The sequence below is a fragment of the Rhinatrema bivittatum genome, chromosome 8, assembly GCF_901001135.1.
Source record: "Rhinatrema bivittatum chromosome 8, aRhiBiv1.1, whole genome shotgun sequence".
In the NCBI taxonomy this organism is placed as follows: domain Eukaryota; kingdom Metazoa; phylum Chordata; class Amphibia; order Gymnophiona; family Rhinatrematidae; genus Rhinatrema; species Rhinatrema bivittatum.
In genome coordinates, this window is record NC_042622.1 from 221,184,144 (window position 1) to 221,203,449 (window position 19,306).

Here is a 19,306-nt window from a genome sequence, read left to right on the forward strand (position 1 = left end):
TGGAAATGCCCAAGTCTAGCTGGCTACTAATTATTTATGGACATGTAATGGGGGGGGGGGGGTGGCCTGCTAAAACTGGAAATGGCTCTGTCTGTTCCTGATGATCTGGAGCAATCTTTGCTCCTTCCCTTCCTCTGCTCCAGTCCTAGGGCCCTGGTGCGTCTTCCTGTGCTGTCCCTTGTGCTTCTCTCTCTGCAGGTGGCATCTGCTGGTTGCAGCAGGGCAGGGAAGGCAAGTGTAGCCTGATCCTGATGGCGGCCGTCACCTGGGAGGAGTGCTGCTCCAATGGCAACGTGGATACGGCCTGGTCCAACTACTCGGACCCCATGAATAAGATCAGTCTGCTGGGATTCCTGGGTCTGGTCACATGCCACCCTTGCAAAGGTAAATGCACTTCTCCTATGCACTGCCACTCACTGTTTCCGCCCCCTTGCTGACCCAGCAACAAGAAGGGGTGTTACTGAGGTGTTGCCTGGTAATTGGGGGTTGGATAAACTCTACTACTTCCTCTTTTGGATGAGGGCCTAACCTGAACCTAGTAATTCTTAAAGGAAATAACTTTTTTTTTTTTTAATTTTTTTATGGGAGCAATTCTTTTTAATAGGATAAGCTAGAAAGTAATTTTATCAAAGAAAGCTCAGAATCTTTTTGAACATGAAATTCTTTTGTAATTGTCATTTTCCAGAGGTGGCTGGCATGGTTTAGGTTATCTGTAGGTGAAAGCGCAGATGGATACTGGGCAGGGCACTGGAGCTCTTGCCCCCTGGGGTGGGGTCTGTGATGGAGCCTTCCTGCTCTGTCTGTTCTTTTCCCTTTTCTGAGTTTTTCAAATATCCCTCCTGGAAAACTTTTTCAGCATTACCCACGTTCCCATAAAGTGCCTGTTTGGCTAGCTGTGCAACAAAAGAGGGAAACATCTGTATTTGGGTTCATTCCATCTCATCCAGATGTTTAGAGTAAGGTTCTTCCCGTGCCAAGTGCTGAAATTCTGGTGCCACATTCTTGCCATTGTGTGAACTCAGTGATGCCTGGAGTCCTACCACATGCTTGGAAGAGTTTCGGAGTATGTGGGGTATAGAGAGCCTTGACGTTCCTTGTCATTGAGGCAGAACGTGAATGTATCAGATCTTTGCCGGTCCAACCATCAGGAACTTTAGATAATTGTGTATATCCACATTCAGTGTTACTCTCTCTCTCTCTCTCACACACACACCCCCAAATGCACGCACACTCATTGTCAAACACACACGTACCCACTGTCTGAGAGAGACAGGTACCTACGCAGACTCGCAGATCCATGCTCACTGCATCACAGGCACGTGGACGCCCCTCATAGAGACACACAGACACCAAGATGCTCCAGATTATGGCGCTAGAGTAGAGGTTGCAGGAAAACGAATTCCAAAAGCTGATTGGGGGGGGGGGGGGGGGGGCATCGGGGAAATGTGGCGTTTCTGGAAGGCAATTTTTCTAAAAGGATCTGCAGTGGGTGCCTGAGCGCACAGAAGGCCGGATCCTCCTGCTTGAAAATATTACTGCACCCAGCGGCTGAATGGGCTCTGATTCAGGCTGGTGGGGCAGTGGAGGAGGGGGCTTAGCGGGCCGGTGCTGAAAAACTCAGTGCTAGTCAGCCAGATCTCATGGCCAGCCCTGTCCACGGGAATAGCAGGGGCAGTCTAGCCAGTTGCATTATGAGGGGCTAAATTTCCACTTCATGGGGGATCGAATCTTGCCCCCAAAGTAAAAAAAAAATGGCAGATAAGAGCCAACTGGTGCATCCGGTCTGCCCAGCTGCTTTCTTCTCTGGCTGCTTGTTAACGCTAGGGCTGCAGCCATGGCTTCTCGAGGCAAGTTACCCTCGGCCTTCTTGGAAACCCCACTGCAGCTGGACCACCACTCTCTGCCTCTTGGCTTGTATTCTACCCTCCGTGGCTCTGTAAAGTTTCATATGTTCCCCCCACCTCCCTTATTTCTTCCACCTGCTAACCTTAAGCCCGTGCTCTGGGTCTTTGCCCAGCGTGTTTAAATTCTGCCACAGGCTCTTCCAGGCATCCACCCCCTTCAGCAAAGAAGCGTGTCCTCAGATCCCTTCCTCCCTGCAACTTCAGACCGTGAACCCTCGTCCTTGAATTGCCTTTTCTATGGGGGGAATTGTCACCTTCCCAACCTTTATTGATGCCTGTTGCTATTGGGAAAGGGGCCATGGATTTAAAAGAGGAACACGAAGTACTATCCAACAACACAGGACTTGAATGCACATGAGGCCTCCAGCTCTGTGTCACAGCCTGGGCTACCATTTTCTGTTTGGCTGAAGTCTTGTGCCTCTCACACTGTCAGCCAGGAATGCAAAATATATTTCTCTCTCCAAAGGCTCCCTTAAACTCCCAGAAGCCTCACTGCCTTGTAAGCAAACCTCACTACCAGATTCGGATGTGCTTTTTTTTTTTCCCCTCGGAATGTTTTCCTATTTTCTTTCTCCAGCACAACCTCGATTAGTGAATGGGGTTTATAGGGATCAGTTTACCCGTGCCAGACTGCCCCCCCCCCCCTCCAATAATCTGGATCCAGCCAAAGCATGCCGTCGGGATCCATCATTAACAAAGGCTTAAACGAGGTGGCGAAGAGTTCATAACGTTCACGAAGGAGCTCCAGATCACTAGGCAGGAGCTGGAACAGAATCAAGGCAAGATGCTGGGCCTGGTGTAGCAGAGACTTCCTGTCTGGCACAGTCCCGTGTAACTCTGCTGCTGACTCTGGTCCATCCTATACTTTTGTACCTTTTTTTTTGATACAAATTTTACTCCCCGGGGCTGACTTTGCACTCTAGTTACAGTTCCCGGAGCCTTGCCATCAGAAAGCAGAAGCTTTTGTGTGGAGCGCACACTGAAAGCCAGAAGCTGTTCCGGTTTCTTTAGTACACAGAGCAGTGTCCGTAGGGACTGAGGTGTGGCCCCCACATCGGACTTTTGTTCCCTGGAAAAGGAGGAACCAGCCACCCCTGGGCTTGATTTAATCAGGGGTGAATATGAATCCGCAGCACAAAGGGTTTGAATTGCCCCATTGTGAGACACTCCCCCTGGGGCAGAGAAAGCAGACTGGGTGTCCTGGGCACAGAAGAGCTGAAATGACGGGTCCTTTTGGCTATAGGCCCTGCAAGACCCTTTAAAGGGTGGGAGAGGGAGGGGAGAGTTCGTCCTTCATTTTACAAATGTTCCCTTCTGGTGATACACATGAATAGCCTGCGAAGTCCAGTCTCCCGCCCCCTATACCACCTCAGACTAGTACAGACGTATTTCAAAGTCTTCTGATCTAAGATGGCCCTGCTGCAGCATTTTGTGGCCATCGAGCCAGGATCCAGGTGACGCTGGCTATGTCTGCTAACCTCTCCTTTTTACATAAGGTGGGCCGACTTGCTTCAGATTTTCAGGACAGGTTGATCCGGTCCTGGTTTTAGCTCAGCGCATGCAGAAACCTGTAGTTTTGCTTTCCTTAAGGCCTGCATAGGTACATCAAAACTACATGTCCCTGCATGCCATGGGGGTAAAACCAGGACCGGATCAACCTGTGTTGAAAATCCGGAGCCAGCCGGTAACCCTACTGTTACAGTTTTTTTTGTTTTGCTGTTCCTTATTCCTGTATATTTTACAAGACATTCATCTTCCTTTGCTTCTTGTCTCAAGAGACCTGCGAGGGTGTGGAGTGCGGCCCAGGGAAGATTTGCCAGATGAAGCAGGGCCGGCCTCAGTGCACCTGTGCACCAGACTGCTCGGCTCTGTCCAAGAAGCTGCCCGTCTGTGGATCGGATGGATATACCTACAGGGATGAGTGCGAATTGCTGCTAAGCAAATGCCGAGGTCACCCTGACCTGGAAGTCATGTACCAGGGCAAATGCAAGAGTACGTTCGGCTCTGTCTGCCTGTCTCTCTGTCTCTTGTCTCTCAGGTACCAGACTTGCACTCCACTGCCCCATCACCAGACCTGCTCAGCTCCCAGGAAGAAAAACTGCCCAGCTTCTAATGCACTTCAGGTTGCCTCAACAATAAAGGCAAATTGTGTGATATAATTGCAAGTGAGCATTCAGAACAGAATGTACTTGCCGGTGCACCTCATTATATCTGTTTTGCCTGGGAGATAATACTTTCTTTTTTAGGCTGAGACTGCAGCTGCTTGGAGAAGCCACTATAACAGAAAAAAAAAATGTTAACTTGTTTTTATTTGACTAAAAATTGTTTTGGGGTGAGTTCATAAAAACAAAAGGCTAAGAAGGGTAGAGAAGTGCAGATAGTGGTGACATAAAGGCACTGTTAATGCACCTCAGTTTTTACTTACATGAACTTCCTCTGCTGCTCCAACATACGACACTCCACACCCACTCAGCACAGTGCACCTCACCTCCTGCCGTACAGCACCTCCTGCTGTTCCAGTACTGAGACCCTCGCACACGGCTCTGCCGGTGCACCTCACTCCTGCCCCACAGCACCTCCTGCTGTTCCAGTACTGAGACCCTCGCACACGGCTCTGCCGGTGCACCTCACTCCTGCCCCACAGCACCTCCTGCTGTTCCAGTACTGAGACCCTCGCACACGGCTCTGCCGGTGCACCTCACTCCTGCCCCACAGCACCTCCTGCTGTTCCAGTACTGAGACCCTCGCACACGGCTCTGCCGGTGCACCTCACTCCTGCCCCACAGCACCTCCTGCTGTTCCAGTACTGAGACCCTCGCACACGGCTCTGCCGGTGCACCTCACTCCTGCTCCACAGCACCTCCTGCTGTTCCAGTACTGAGACCCTCGCACACGGCTCTGCCGGTGCACCTCACTCCTGCCCCACAGCACCTCCTGCTGTTCCAGTACTGAGACCCTCGCACACGGCTCTGCCGGTGCACCTCACTCCTGCCCCACAGCACCTCCTGCTGTTCCAGTACTGAGACCCTCGCACACGGCTCTGCCGGTGCACCTCACTCCTGCTCCACAGCACCTCCTGCTGTTCCAGTACTGAGACCCTCGCACACGGCTCTGCCGGTGCACCTCACTCCTGCTCCACAGCACCTCCTGCTGTTCCAGTACTGAGACCCTCGCACACGGCTCTGCCGGTGCACCTCACTCCTGCTCCACAGCACCTCCTGCTGTTCCAGTACTGAGACCCTCGCACACGGCTCTGCCAGTGCACCTCACTCCTGCTCCACAGCACCTCCTGCTGTTCCAGTACTGAGACCCTCGCACACGGCTCTGTCAATGCACTTCACTTCTGCTCCACAGCACCTCCTGCTGTTCCAGTACTGAGACCCTCACACACAGCTCTGCCAGTGCACCTCTCTCCGGTACTACACTACCCCTGCTTATTTATGTATTTAAAGACTTTATATTCCACCTATATTGGATCAGCCGTGCTAGGTGGATTGTATTAAAATCAAACAATAAAACATATATTTACTAACATACATGCATTCCTTACACAAATCCCAGCATTGTGACCTCTTTACTCCCAGCCAAAACAATAACCTAGGAGGTTTTCGTACAAATCTGCTTATTGTTTGTGGACCCTGTGATGCCTGATACACTGTTATGGAACTTAGAAGTGAGAAGTCAGTGTCCGGCCTGAACTTTACAGACTGCTGTCACCGGTGAGGCTTTATAGCATCTTCCTTCATCAGAGAGGTTTGAAATTCCAGAAAGCTGTCACCTTCCGAGAACAGCTATAATAGTTATGCTATGTTGCTAGAGTCTATAAGCAGTGCCTCTTACTGTATAAGAACGTCATTCTATGCAGTATGGGTAATGACACTATGGGAAACTCAACACTTCTGGTGATCCAAACTCCTATCTCTGGACCTGCTAACATCATATAGTAATAGAAATACAATAAATGCTAAAAAGAGATGGAATGTAAACAGTGGATTTAATGTGGGAAGTGCTAGTATCTTTGGGCTTGGCAGCTTCTTCCTTCTCCTTTGTACCCCACTCCCTTTTCATATTCACCTTCCCAAAGAACCTTGCCAATTGTGCCGGAGACTCATGAGGGGGTTTGCCTGGGGCCGAACAAGCTAAAGGCTGCAGCAAGCACAAGCAAGGTCTGAAGGAGCCTTACCTGGGCAGGCCCTCGTGGTACAGCCGTCACCTTGGGCAGGCCAGAGGGGCCTCGGGGGCTCCCCATCTGCCTTCAGATTCTGGAGTTCAGCGTCGTCTCTCGTTGTAACCTGTGCCGCTTATTTCATTTAGAATCTGGATTGGGGGGGCAGAATGTTTTAGCCCCTCTGGTTGGGCTCAAATGTCAATGTTGCTTAATGTTTAAGTGAATTCCTTGAGGCTCATAATAAGCAAACACAAGCTGCGGGAGATGCCTCTCATAGAGGAAGAGATGCATTTGTGTCAGTTTGGCCAGGAAGAAGCGCCCTCTCCCATTCTCTGTGGCAGGCTTGCAATCACGGTCTAAGTTGCTCCTGGCACATGGTGCTGATGTCAGAATGATGCAGCAGCAAGACCTGTTTGACATCAGAAGCAAGCAAGCCCTCCGTCCCCTGTGTGTGCACCCCGAGTCTCTTCCCCGCTCTCTGCTCTCCAAAGGAAGCGGCAGCTGCTCTTGCGCTGCCTAAATGTGTGCAGTATGGTCTGAGAAAGAAAACAGAGCGAGGCGAAGCAAATATTTCAGTACTTTCACAGTCTTGAGTTTTGTTTTCTTGGAAAAATGAAAAAAAAAAAAAACCAACCCATTTTGTATTCTTTAAAAAATCTGTACGAACATTTGGCTGCCAAAAAGAGAACGTGATGTACTTTGAAACAAATGCTGGTATCTTCAAAGCATCACCAGAACAATCTCCGAGTGATCCTAAAGGCGACGGCTGCCCCCACCCCGCAGCCCCCTCTGCCCACCCTCCGGCTTCTCACGACCAGGGCTTCCCTGTGAGCGGCTCAGCCAGAGGTGCCCTGTTAAGAGACACTTCCCAAGGCCACTTTCAGAGCAAGTTTTATGTCTGGTAGGAGTTCTTCAGGTCTTTTATTACCTTTGGTCTTTATCACTGCAGACTTAATCATTCCCCAGACCCCGGATTATTCCCAGGAGGCTCCCCTGATATCTCTGTAACTATGTAACCACAGCAGAAACTCTGCCCAAGGACAGGGCCAAAAACCATGAGTTTGGTATATAAGATTAGATGCCTTGCACAGGCAGGCATCCGTTCATGCAGAAGGCAGCCAGAGAGACATGTCCCTAGCAGAGAGGGGCCTTTGCTAATCCTTGTCCTGGTTAGAGAAGTTGCATTATGTGTAGCTGCAGGGAGAGGGGGGGCTGATGCTTGTTCCTTGTCATCCCTCTGTAGAGTCCTGCTCCAGTGTCGTGTGCCCGGGGACTCATACTTGTGTGGTTGACCAGACTGGCAGCGCCTATTGTGTGATCTGCAGGACAGCTCCCTGCCCCGATGCCTCCAGCCTGGACCATGCCCTCTGCGGGAACAACAACGTCACGTACCCCTCTGCCTGCCACCTGCGGCGAGCGACCTGCTTCCTGGGACGATCCATTGGTGTCCGCCATTACGGAAGCTGCACAGGTACATGAACCTTTTCAGCTCTAACCCCTGGGGTGATGGAGGAGAGGAGGTTGATGACCTTTGATCACAAAGGAGAGGAGAGAGGAGCCAGATACTAATCAATATGTGGTTGTTGCCAGCTGGGACAGTGTAGCCCAGCAGTTGGAGTCCAGAGTTTTTTAATCTTGAGCCTCAAGTTCAAATCCCACCTCTCTCATGCAGAGTATGATGTTTGGGGCAGACAGTGTATGTGGTAATCAAGTAATTCATCTAGCACAGCCCTATGTACACTGACAAGACTTTACAAATAGTTATAATGATACTTCAGATAAGCTGGTGCATCTGGCTTTTGTCAAAGGGATAAAATGTGGGAGTTATAAGCAGAAAACCTCTGCTCACGCAAAGGCGGTGCTTACTTCAGCTCAGAATGCAGATAAATGGGGCTTCACATCTGCCAGCATCCTAAACACAACCTTATGTGGCTTTTTCAGCAGTAAGCGTGGACATGGAAAAAAAACAACCCCTCAAATAACTCAAAAACAATTTCAAATCCCTGCTCTCTGATTGATTAATAGCGTAATTCTATTTACCCATGTGCTCCTGTTACCAGATAGGAGGTGATAGGCAATGGGTGCCTCTCCTGATTAATCTAAAATCAGGACTTAGAGGGACACATTGCTGAAAGATATTCAGTGAGTATGGTGAATAGAAATAATTGTATTTTGTGTTGAAAAAAAAAAATGCAGCTCAGATATCCTTACCTATCTTGGAAAAATCGGGTAATCTCTTGCTGTCCAGAGTTCTAGGCTGGCCCCCATGCTATCTTGGACCTAACTGCAGAAGCATGAGACTCAATGGCTCTTTTCAGATATATAGAGTCACAATCTCCTGATTTCCTCAGCTTCTGAAACTGGGCAGATGCACACTGAGCATGCTCAGCCAACCACATTGCCTCAGCTGAATATGCTCAAAAGCCTCATATGCATTCCTACTCCATAAGAAGCAAAGAAAATGGGCAGTTCGATGGCTGTGTGGGGTAGTGCTAGGTTATGTTATGAGAAATCACTGTGTGAATGAATAGCGCTTGCTGAGGGGACTGATTACTACGACAGTACCGCTATAGGTGCTTTGAAATCCTTATGATCCTGAAGACTGTGAGATGACGCCTTGAGTTTATAATAGAGTGCAAGAGAGCAAAATTGTGAATGGAAAGAAAATTGTATTTAAATTAGGGCCAGAGAGATGTTGTGCAAATGATATTCTAGTTGGTAGAATATGCCAAAGCTTTTTAAAAAAAAAAAAAAAAAAAGGCAGGCACTGGTGCTTCAAAAGTAACTTTTGCATGGGGCACTGTAGCCAATGGTTTAAAAATAGGGAAAGGCTGCAAAAGTATTTTTCCTCATGGTGTTGCGTGATGGAGTAAAAGAAATGGGGTTAGTACAGGTAGCTTTCCTATCTTTATGCAAACTTTTAAAGGTTTTAAGATTGTTACCATAGGTAGTAAATTGAGTTGTGTGGCTGCAGCAATGCTAGGCCTAGACTTAAACTAGCCGTGAACCGGCCTAAATCTATCAGTGCCTGAGGGCTTCAGGAGGAGAGAATAAAGAGGCCCAGATGGATTTATTTGGGTGAACACGTTGTTTGTGGGCAGGTCTGTCGGCTGAGCAAAGGTTGCTAATGTAATATCTACGCCGGCTCCTCCTCCTCCTCCAGGCTTCAAGTAACTTTTGAACTGTGACAAATACATTTTTTTTCTGTGACAAATATCTGCTTTTTGACAGTTGCTTTCTAGATTTCTGTTTTCTGGATACTCACCTTCTAGAGATCAAAACAAATCTGGGTGACTGGAATTCTTAAGAGACCTGGAACGTTCTCAGCCAGTCAGATTAAGTTAGGCCTAAAATGGAAGAATTCCTGAGGGATAGGGTCGCCACCATTTTACTCTCAAGTGACTGAAGATTGGTCAAGATAGGGCAAAGGGGTCTTCAGGATCGGCTTACAGCAGGCAGTGCCAATTCCTGGCCTTTACAGTTCTTGCGGGTTTTGTCTCATTCTCTCTCTCTCTCTCTCTACTTTTAACCCTGCAGCTTTCCCCATATTCTCTCAGGACATCGATGATGCAGACGAGAACTATGTATGAGGACACTGTGCAAACAAGGACGTGGTGTGGACCAGAAAGGGCATTATGTGTAAATTGTACATACAGCATATGTGATATTTATTAAATGGGGAAGATCATTATTTATATGTGTCAGGTTAAGAAAGTTAGAATCCCACCTTGGACACGCTCCAACGTAAAATGTGCTGGAGGTTGTGGCTGAAGCTTTGCTCTTAGGTCATCTCTGGAGAGGCCGGGAGGAGGCAGCGGCCATGCCTTGTGCTTTTCTAAATTGTCAGGCTGTACACTTAGGCTTCCACATCAGTGTTCTTGGCGCCCGATTCAGAAAGGCTGGAATCACTACTTATCGTTTTGTTTTTTCTTGGGTAGGCCGCGTGTGAGAGAGAGAGAGGGGGCGGGTGGTGCTCTGGGAACCAGGAGAGGAGAAGCAGGGGCTGTGGAGCTGCCATCTCCTACCTTCCAAAGGGCAGAGCAAGTCCTGCTGACCTCCCCGGGGATCCTCCAGCTAAACCCGCTCTGCTCCTGCCATCCCCACTTAGGGTATTGTACATGCCGGGATGCCCACATACGTGTGACCCCCCCCTGTGAGAGCAAGACCAGTCGATCTTCTCATTGGACTTAGAGGTTTTAGGATTCTCTCCACAACGGGGCAATCTCACAAGTTTTCCTGCATTCAACCATTGTATAATTGTTTATTCTGACTTCCAGCTTTTCAAATGGCTAATAATGAGAGGCGCTGCACGCAGCGAGGAATGTTAGATGCGGCGTCTGTGTGCGGTGAGACTGGGTGGTGTGTCACATGCAGTGGGATACCATGTCCACCGAGGCATGTGGAGTGTGCAGGGGGTGTCACAGGCCGGGTGGTGCCCTGTGCACAGAATGCCGCATTGAATAAAATGAAGATTTAATCAGAATTTGCATTTTCTAATTTTTACCCTCAGAGTCATGAGAATTCTGTGAGCTTAAGATATGGAACAGACTGATTCTTATCACACTAGGTGAAGCACGCAAGATTGTTGCTACATACATGTAACTTGGGTGTCTTGAAAGCAACTTTGACTGGAAGAAAGTGGACTCCCAGCTTGTGAAAACACATTGACGTTATTCTTCCTCATCCCAATTTGGATTTCTCTAGCACCCTTGACCCAGGCACCTGAGATAATTTACCATTCAGTGGTTCAGAAACATATGGCGTGGATGACCAGGCAGCACATTTTGGGTACCCTGAGGCCAAGAAAGCTTCCAAAGTTGTACCTCATTACCCATGGAAAAGGGTCAGTGGGGGAGGGGAGCCTCACAACAGATGGGTGACAGCTGGAGACCCAGGTGCTGCCATTCCTGTGTCCAGGAGTCCTCCCAGCTTCTGTCCTCAGATTACCAGTGTCAGGTTTGGGGGGGGGGGGGAGGGGCAGGCAGCTTTGTTAAATATCCTTGTACAGCACAATGTACACTGACGATGCTATAAAAATAATATATTTCCAACTGTGTGAGAGAAGAGTGGGCACGTCTCAGCTGGGATGGAAAAAGTATCCGGTGGAGTGACACTTCCGTCATCGTGGTCTGTCCTGTCCAGCAGTTAGTAGTTGCAGTTCTTGTAAATAATGCATTTCTAGTGAACGCTGTATTTTGAAAGTGTTGCCTTTTATATATATATATATTAAAAAAAAAATCGCTTTTTCTATTTTTGTATTATGTGTTTGGATATTTTACACGAATGCATCGTTATGCAGTGAGTGCAAAATATCGCAATGATTTTATATCATCTTATAATATTTTACTGCTATGTTATATTTCAGGTTACAATTAAAATGATCAAATGTGTCACACTGGGCTTTTTTTTTTTCATTCCATGCTAGACCATGTGCAGTGCAGACTTGGGCCATTGGGACAGATGAGTCACCGTCATTTGAAATGCAGGTGAAAATTGTGATAAATACGGAGGAAACAGGTGGATTAGTTTGATCTTAGTTTATTTTTAAAGAGGGAAAATGTCCCCCAAATACAGGTGTAACTAGCAGCTCATCTGTAAGAGCATTCAGCTCTTACAGATGAGCTGCTAGATACCAAAACCCTGGCTGTGCCTGATATATATATATATATATATATATATATATATATATCTCTAAGAACATAAGAAATTGCCATGCTGGGTCAGACCAAGGGTCCATCAAGCTCGGCATCCTGTTTCCAACAGAGGCCAAATCAGGCTACAAGAACCTGGCAAGTACCCAAACACTAAGAAGATCCCATGCTTCTGATGCAATTAATAGCAGTGGCTATTCCCTAAATAAACTAGCTTTTTTTAAACTTTTTATTAACAAGGCAAGGCACAGACGACAAAGCAGAGCAGCAAACTATGCATCAAGCATACTTCTGAAGATTAGGAAGCTTAGCTCAGCTGAGTAACGGCCCTCTTCACAAGCATGCAACATAGACCAGCTCAAATTGTACATTTTTTTTTCTTTTAAGTCATTTCGCCAGCTCCAATACTTTCCCCACACCCCATCGTACATTGAGGATTTCCCTTTCAGAGCACAAGCGCTGGGCTCTAATTCTGCCGGTTCTGGAATTGTATTCTGCCAAAAAGTCACCCAGGGTGAGGTCTTCCTAAAACATGCAACATATGGGAAAGCAGGCATCATTTCTGGACAACGCCTGATCCTCCCACCTATTTAACAAACATAAGTGAGGGGAAAGAAGAAATGAGAACGCTACAATCCTTTCCATTACATTACATGGTGTATATCCAGCCGGAATTTCTCTGTCTCCGCACATTCCCACCTCGTGAGGTTTCTGCTGCTCCACATTGTCTCCAGCATCTGGAACCGGAGTTAGTGATAGCGATAAGTGTGATGTAATAATTTGTACATTCATTCTTGGTTCCTATTGGAAATCGATATTCAGCAAATGGAGCACCAAATAAGCTGCCAATCCGAATTGTCTACGTGAAGATCCAAGTGTCTATAACTTTAATTAATTGATTTTTTTTGTTTTTTTAACAGAAGGTTGTATTTTCCTGCTTTGGCCATGGTTATAACTTTGTCATGTCCCTAAAGTGGTCAGGTGGCAGGGTGTTAACCCCCCCTCCCCGCCCATGCAGGTTCTCAATCTCAGCCAAAAGGCCAAGAAGAGACTATCCTGAGCCTGGGGCTGACATCTTGATGCCAGGGGTCTCTCTCCTGCCTGACAGGACCCTTTCAGTCAGGAACCCTGCCCCTCCCAGGAGCATTGCACCTCGCCCTCAGGAACTTCCCAGAACAAAGCAGGGGGGAAAACGCAGCCTCTGCCTTGGAAAGTGCTTTTCACTTTCCTCAGGGAAGTTGTGTTTTCGAAGCATCTGTTTCAGGTTTGCCATGGGACTTTTTTTTTTTTTTTTAATTTGAGCCAGCTTTTCTCTTTGTGTAAAAGAAATTCAATGTGTTCTTAATAGCTCTAAAGGTTTGCTATTTCACAAAACACATTTTTGCTGGTAATTGAAACAGGATGAGGGGCTGTGGAGGTTGCAGAGGTGCGGGTTTACAGTGGACTGGCACGCCAAGGCTGTTGTTCACCCTGCACCCCCCCCAAGCTATCTGTCCACAAGGCTGGGTCACAGTTTGCTTGTGCAACCTGAGGGCTTGTTATAGTCCTAAATCTTTTTAATAAAACATTTCCACTCACTGGGGTTGCGTCAAAGCATCATACATGAGATGTCGGGGCAAGAAATGCATCCCAAGGGACTTGTCTAACACGAAGACAAGGGTGTGGAGCCACAGACTCGGCAAGACAACCGTTCGGGACGGCGATACACCTCTTCTTGCCATCCTGATAAACTTTGAGGGGGGCAAATGTTCCAGCTGCCCAGCTCGATGCAAAGTCCATATTTACGTAGGAATTCTGCAGCACATTTTAGAAGGAAAGCAGGCAAAATAGTAGCAACTTAAATGAAGGCAGCTAGAGATCAAAACGGTCCATCCGGTCTGCCCAGCAAAGGGCCGAGGCAATAAACCAGTGCGGGGGAAAACAGGCACTGGGCGTTGAACGCCCGCTCTCCTGACGCACACCCAGCCGCCTCTCCTGGGCGTGTGATCGCGGGTTAGGATAACGGACGCTCATTTTTACCAGCATCATCCGTTTGCCTAACCTGTGCACGGCCACGGGTCAGGAAACTGGGCGCTTGTTAACTGAGTATCCGTTTTCCTAACCTGACCACGGCACACTTTTTTATTTATTTGTTTATTTTTTTAAAACCTTTTGGTTCCTCTGCCGTAATATCGCCACCATATTAAGTCAGAGTAAGTACAGAAAAGCAGTATCTTTTGCTGTCTTGTACACTTTTTTTTTTAGGATGCTCAGAAATTAACGCCTGCTCTGGGCTGGCCGTTAATTTCTGAGCATAAAAATGTGCAGATCGGGTGCACATTTCTGTTTGTATCTGGGGAGAATAGCTAACAGCCTCATCAACATGCATTTGCATGTGACGAGCGCTATTAGTTTCGCGGGGGGGGGGGTTGGACGCACGTTTTGGGTGCGTTAATCCCCTTATAGGATAAGGCGTTGTGGACGCGCCTCCAAAACGCGTGTCCAAGCACAGGTTAAACTGTCTGCTCAGTTGAGCGCTCTGTTTTGCATCGACCCAAAGTGTTTGTGGTTGGAACTGCCGCTCCATTCAGGTTATCTCCTCCCCTTCTGTTTAGGATTGTAACTGCTGCTTCGTGCAGGTTCCAGGGTTGTAATTGCTGCTCTGTGCATGTTTTCTCAGTTGTTGGGTTTTGTTTTGTTTTTTCATAATTCTCTATTTTTACGAGACCCACTGAACATGCATAGAAATAACAAAGCCTTAAACTCGTACTTGCCCAGTCTCTTCCAATATAATGTCAGATCTAGGCCAGGCCCAACGAAGTCCCCAGACTTGCTCATAATGTTTGGATTTATCTGATCCACTCCTTCTTTGAAAATTGCTGCAGACACAAAGTGCTCTCTGACTTTTGCACCTGCAAAATAATGCAGACGCGTTTGAAAGGGCAAGCTTTGAGTGCTGTTTTCTGATCCAGCCCCAAACAGGTGCCCAGCAAGGTCTCCCCCCCACCGCCCCCCCCCCCCGGTCTGGCTAGAGTGAGAGCACCGGGGAACCCAAAGCACAATTTAAACCGGATTAAGAGAGTTTACCCGGGTGCAGGGCTTTGAGCGTTGCCCTCCAATGCAGCACTGTTGGATGTAAACATTTCTCTCACCTCTGTTACAGAAATCTCTGCAAGAGGACAGAGGACTGTAATATATTCCTATTGCAAAATACCCAATTAATGAGTAGCCATGTAAATGGTTTCCACAGTCCCATCACTGGGACGGTACTGGCCGAGCTCATCCCCACAGCGACCCTGTTCCCAGTCCCACCCAGTCTCATTTCCAGCGCAGGGTAAGTCAGTGAGTGGCAGATCAGGGAGCTTAACCTGGACCTCCCAGTTCAGCCCTAGGGTTCACTGCCAGGTGAGAGGCTGGAGCAGAACACAGAGCAAAGTCCGGCCCCCAGGAAGGGGCCCTGCATTGCACAGAATACAGAAAATCACTTGCTGGAATTCTTTCTTTCACAATAACCCAGTGCCTGTGGGTGGGGGAATGACGGCTTGGCTTGGTACTAAGGACAAAACCTACGTCAAAACGCAGAACCTTTAGCAGGGGAAGGTAAAGACAGAAACCCAAGTGTGTGGGTCTGTTCCTCAAACCAGTGCCAGGGTGCTTCTAGTCTGCGAAGAATTCTCTCGTGCAGGTTTCTGATGCCGGCCAAGATTTTCCATACTGCTGGAAATGGATTCCAAGTTCTGAACCCTGCTACATATGTCAATGCTTTTTTCCACCATTGATTTGTTTCTTAAACCAAAATAGACAATCTCTCTCTCTCTCTTCTCTCTTCTCTCTCTCCTCTCTCTCTCTTCTCTCTCTCTCTCTTCCCTCTACTCTCTCTCTCTCTCTCTCTCTCTTGCGTGGGGCTGGAATCGCCAGGAATTTTCTTCCTTGTGTTCTACATTTTGCTGGAGTGTCAAAATCTTACAAACGCGGGGAGTGTTTGATGTGCTGTCTCCAGTAAAGTCAACAGATTCCCAGGCAAACTCTGCAAACCCCCCGGGCTCGGCTCTGAAAACTCTTGCAGGGTACAACCAGGGCACCCCAGAATTGTGGTCATTATTAGTAGCTGCAGACGGAAGTTGGATGTAATGTGATTGTGCATTGTTTATATCACAAACGGGCCGATGCAGTAAAGCGCGCTCAGGCTGAGCACACCGTTAACCCCCGTTTGGCCGCACGTTTTCCACGCGCTATTTTTATCCCTTATACGCCTAATGAGCCTATTAGTCATTTCCGCACGATACAGAAAGTAAAATGTGCAGCCAAGCCGCACAATTTACTTTCAGAAATTAACGTCTGCCAAAGGTAGACGTTAATTTCGTCCGGCACCGGGAAAGTGTACAGAAAAGCAGAAAAAACTGCTTTTCTGTACACCCTCCGACTTAATATCATAGCAATATTAAGTCGGAGGCCCCAAAAATAAAAAAAAAATTTTAATTAAAAAAAAAAAATTAAAAATCTGCCTGCGGCCCACAGGTTGGAAGACAGACACTCAATTTTGCCAGCGTCCGTTTTCCAAACCTGTGGCTGTCAGCAGGTTTGAGAACCGACGCCGGTAAAATTGAATGTCGGCTGTCAAACCCGCTGACAGCCGTTGCTTCTGTCAAAAAGACGCTAGGGATGTGCTAGTGTCTCTAGCGCCTCCTTTTACTGTGGGCCCTAATTTGCATATGGGCCGATACTGAATCGCGGGCCCAGGACACTGGCCTATGTGCGCATCGGGAGACCGGGCGCTTGCCGGCTCTCCCGCAACTTATATTGTATCGGCCAGTTTGGAAGGAGTTTGAGAGAATGATGGACATTGACTGTGGGAAAGGGTTCCCTTTGGATTAGTGCAGGGGTGGCCAACTCTGGTCCCCAAAAGTGTCAACAGGATTGGTTTTCAGGATATCCACAATGAATATGCATGAGATAGATTTGCATACAATGGAAGCAGTGCATGCAAATCTATCTCATCCATAATTCATTGTGGATATCCTGAAAACTTGGCCTGTTTGTGGCTCTTAAGCATCAGAGTTGGCTACCTCTGGACTAGTGCCTAAATAGACAGGCAAATCAGACATTCATAGCTAACTGCTCCCAAACAGCAGGATATTTGTATTATGTTTCAAATAAACTTTTATCACTCAGGACAAATCCTCCCTGGAAAGAACATTATAGCATTTAAAGAGAGCAGAACTGTCAGCAAACACGTCAGCTGCTGATGGTCATGATGGCCCCAATTGGTGATTGACAGACACTGAGCACTCATTAAAACCACAGCTTTATTTATTTTAACAGTAACAGAAAGACCCAGGGTATGGAGACAGCCTGGAAATACATTCCCCAATCAGTGAATAACAGGGATAGCAAGCCCCTGACTCAGAGTCAGAGGGGACGGCTCACTCACTCCTGAGCAGTGGGGACAGTGAGTACCTGACTCAGGGTCAGAGGGGACGGATCACTCACTCCTGAGCAGTGGGGACAGTGAGTACCTGACTCAGGGTCAGAGGGGACGGCTCACTCACTCCTGAGCAGTGGGGACAGTGAGTACCTGACTCAGGGTCAGAGGGGACGGCTGACTCACTCCTGAGCAGTGGGGACAGTGAGCACCTGACTCAGGGTCAGAGGGGACGGCTCACTCACTCCTGAGCAGTGGGGACAGTGAGCACCTGACTCAGGGTCAGAGGGGACGGCTCACTCACTCCTGAGCAGTGGGGACAGTGAGCACCTGACTCAGGGTCAGAGGGGACGGCTCACTCACTCCTGAGCAGTGGGGACAGTGAGCACCTGACTCAGGGTCAGAGGGGACGGCTCACTCACTCCTGAGCAGTGGGGACAGTGAGTACCTGACTCAGGGTCAGAGGTGACGGCTCACTCACTCCTGAGCAGTGGGGACAGTGAGCACCTGACTCAGGGTCAGAGGGGACGGCTCACTCACTCCTGAGCAGTGGGGACAGTGAGCACCTGACTCAGGGTCAGAGGGGACGGCTCACTCACTCCTGAGCAGTGGGGACAGTGAGCACCTGACTCAGGGTCAGAGGGGACGGCTCACTCACTCCTGAGCAGTGGGGACAGTGAGCACCTGACTCAGGGTCAGAGGGGACGGCTCACTCACTCCTGAGCAGTGGGGACAGTGAGCACCTGACTCAGGGTCAGAGGGGACGGCTCACTCACTCCTGAGCAGTGGGGACAGTGAGCACCTGACTCAGGGTCAGAGGGGATGCTCACTCACTCCTGAGCAGTGGGGACAGTGAGCACCTGACTCAGGGTCAGAGGGGACGGATCACTCACTCCTGAGCAGTGGGGACAGTGAGCACCTGACTCAGGGTCAGAGGGGATGCTCACTCACTCCTGAGCAGTGGGGACAGTGAGCACCTGACTCAGGGTCAGAGGGGACGGCTCGCTCACTCCTGAGCAGTGGGGACAGTGAGCACCTGACTCAGGGTCAGAGAGGACGGCTCACTCACTCCTGAGCAGTGGGAACAGTGAGTACCTGACTCAGGGTCAGAGGGGACGGCTCACTCACTCCTGAGCAGTGGGGACAGTGAGCACCTGACTCAGGGTCAGAGGTGATGGCTCACTCACTCCTGAGCAGTGGGGACAGTGAGCACCTGACTCAGGGTCAGAGGGGACGGCTGACTCACTCCTGAGCAGTGGGGACAGTGAGCACCTGACTCAGGGTCAGAGGGGACGGCTGACTCACTCCTGAGCAGTGGGGACAGTGAGCACCTGACTCAGGGTCAGAGGGGACGGATCACTCACTCCTGAGCAGTGGGGACCGTGAGCACCTGACTCAGGGTCAGAGGGGACGGCTCACTCATTCCTGAGCAGTGGGGCCAGTGAGCACCTGACTCAGGGTCAGAGGGGATGGATCACTCACTCCTGAGCAGTGGGGACAGTGAGCACCTGACTCAACTGTGGTTGCCATCTGTCTCCAGATATTCAGGATAGGTTAATCCAGGTCTGGTTTAACTCCAGTGAATGCAGGAACTTGTAGTTTTGATTTACCTATGCATACCTTAAGAAAAGCAAAGCTACAAGTTCCTGCATGCACAGTGAGGTAAAACCAGGCCCTGATCAGCCTGTCCTAAAAGTCTGGAGCTAGTTGGCAACCATAGTTTTCAAGCAGGAATTGAATAAGCAGGGCTGACTCCTCTGGTCTTTACTGCAGTGCTTCTCAACCTTATCCTAGAGGCACACCTAGCCAGCCCGGTTTTCAGGATATCCACAATGAATATGCATGAGAGAGATTTGCATACAATGGAAGCAGTGCAAGCCAATCTCTCTCATTCAGTGTGGACATCCTGAAAGCCTGGTTGGTTAGATGTATCCCCAGGATTGGGTTGAGCAGCTCTGTCTTACAGCCTGGACTGAACGAGCTGGTGTAGTCACCCGCATTCTCCTCTCCATTAGGATTAATGGGGGTTTTGTCAGTTTTAATTGGGGATATTAAAGAAAGAAAGAAAGAAATAGTGACTACCTGCAGTCAGGGCCGGTGGAAGGGTATTTGGCACCCCGAGGCCATCTTTGATCATGCACTCCTCCCCCTCCATCCAGCAGCGGTGGCTGCAGCACAGGGT

General features: G+C 48.8%; 1 protein-coding gene across 1 annotated transcript in view; it reads left to right on the forward strand.

Moving 5' to 3' along the window:
• FSTL3 (follistatin like 3) overlaps positions 1 to 11,462 on the forward strand; it is a 29,974-nt gene extending 18,512 nt beyond the window's left edge. The window contains exons 2-5 of the mRNA XM_029613588.1: positions 199 to 384; positions 3,681 to 3,896; positions 7,316 to 7,543; positions 9,610 to 11,462. Coding sequence (XP_029469448.1) covers positions 199 to 384; positions 3,681 to 3,896; positions 7,316 to 7,543; positions 9,610 to 9,662 — 683 coding nt within the window. The 3' untranslated portion in view covers positions 9,663 to 11,462. The remainder of the gene's footprint in view (positions 1 to 198; positions 385 to 3,680; positions 3,897 to 7,315; positions 7,544 to 9,609) is intronic.
• The last annotated feature ends 7,844 nt before the right edge of the window (positions 11,463 to 19,306 follow it).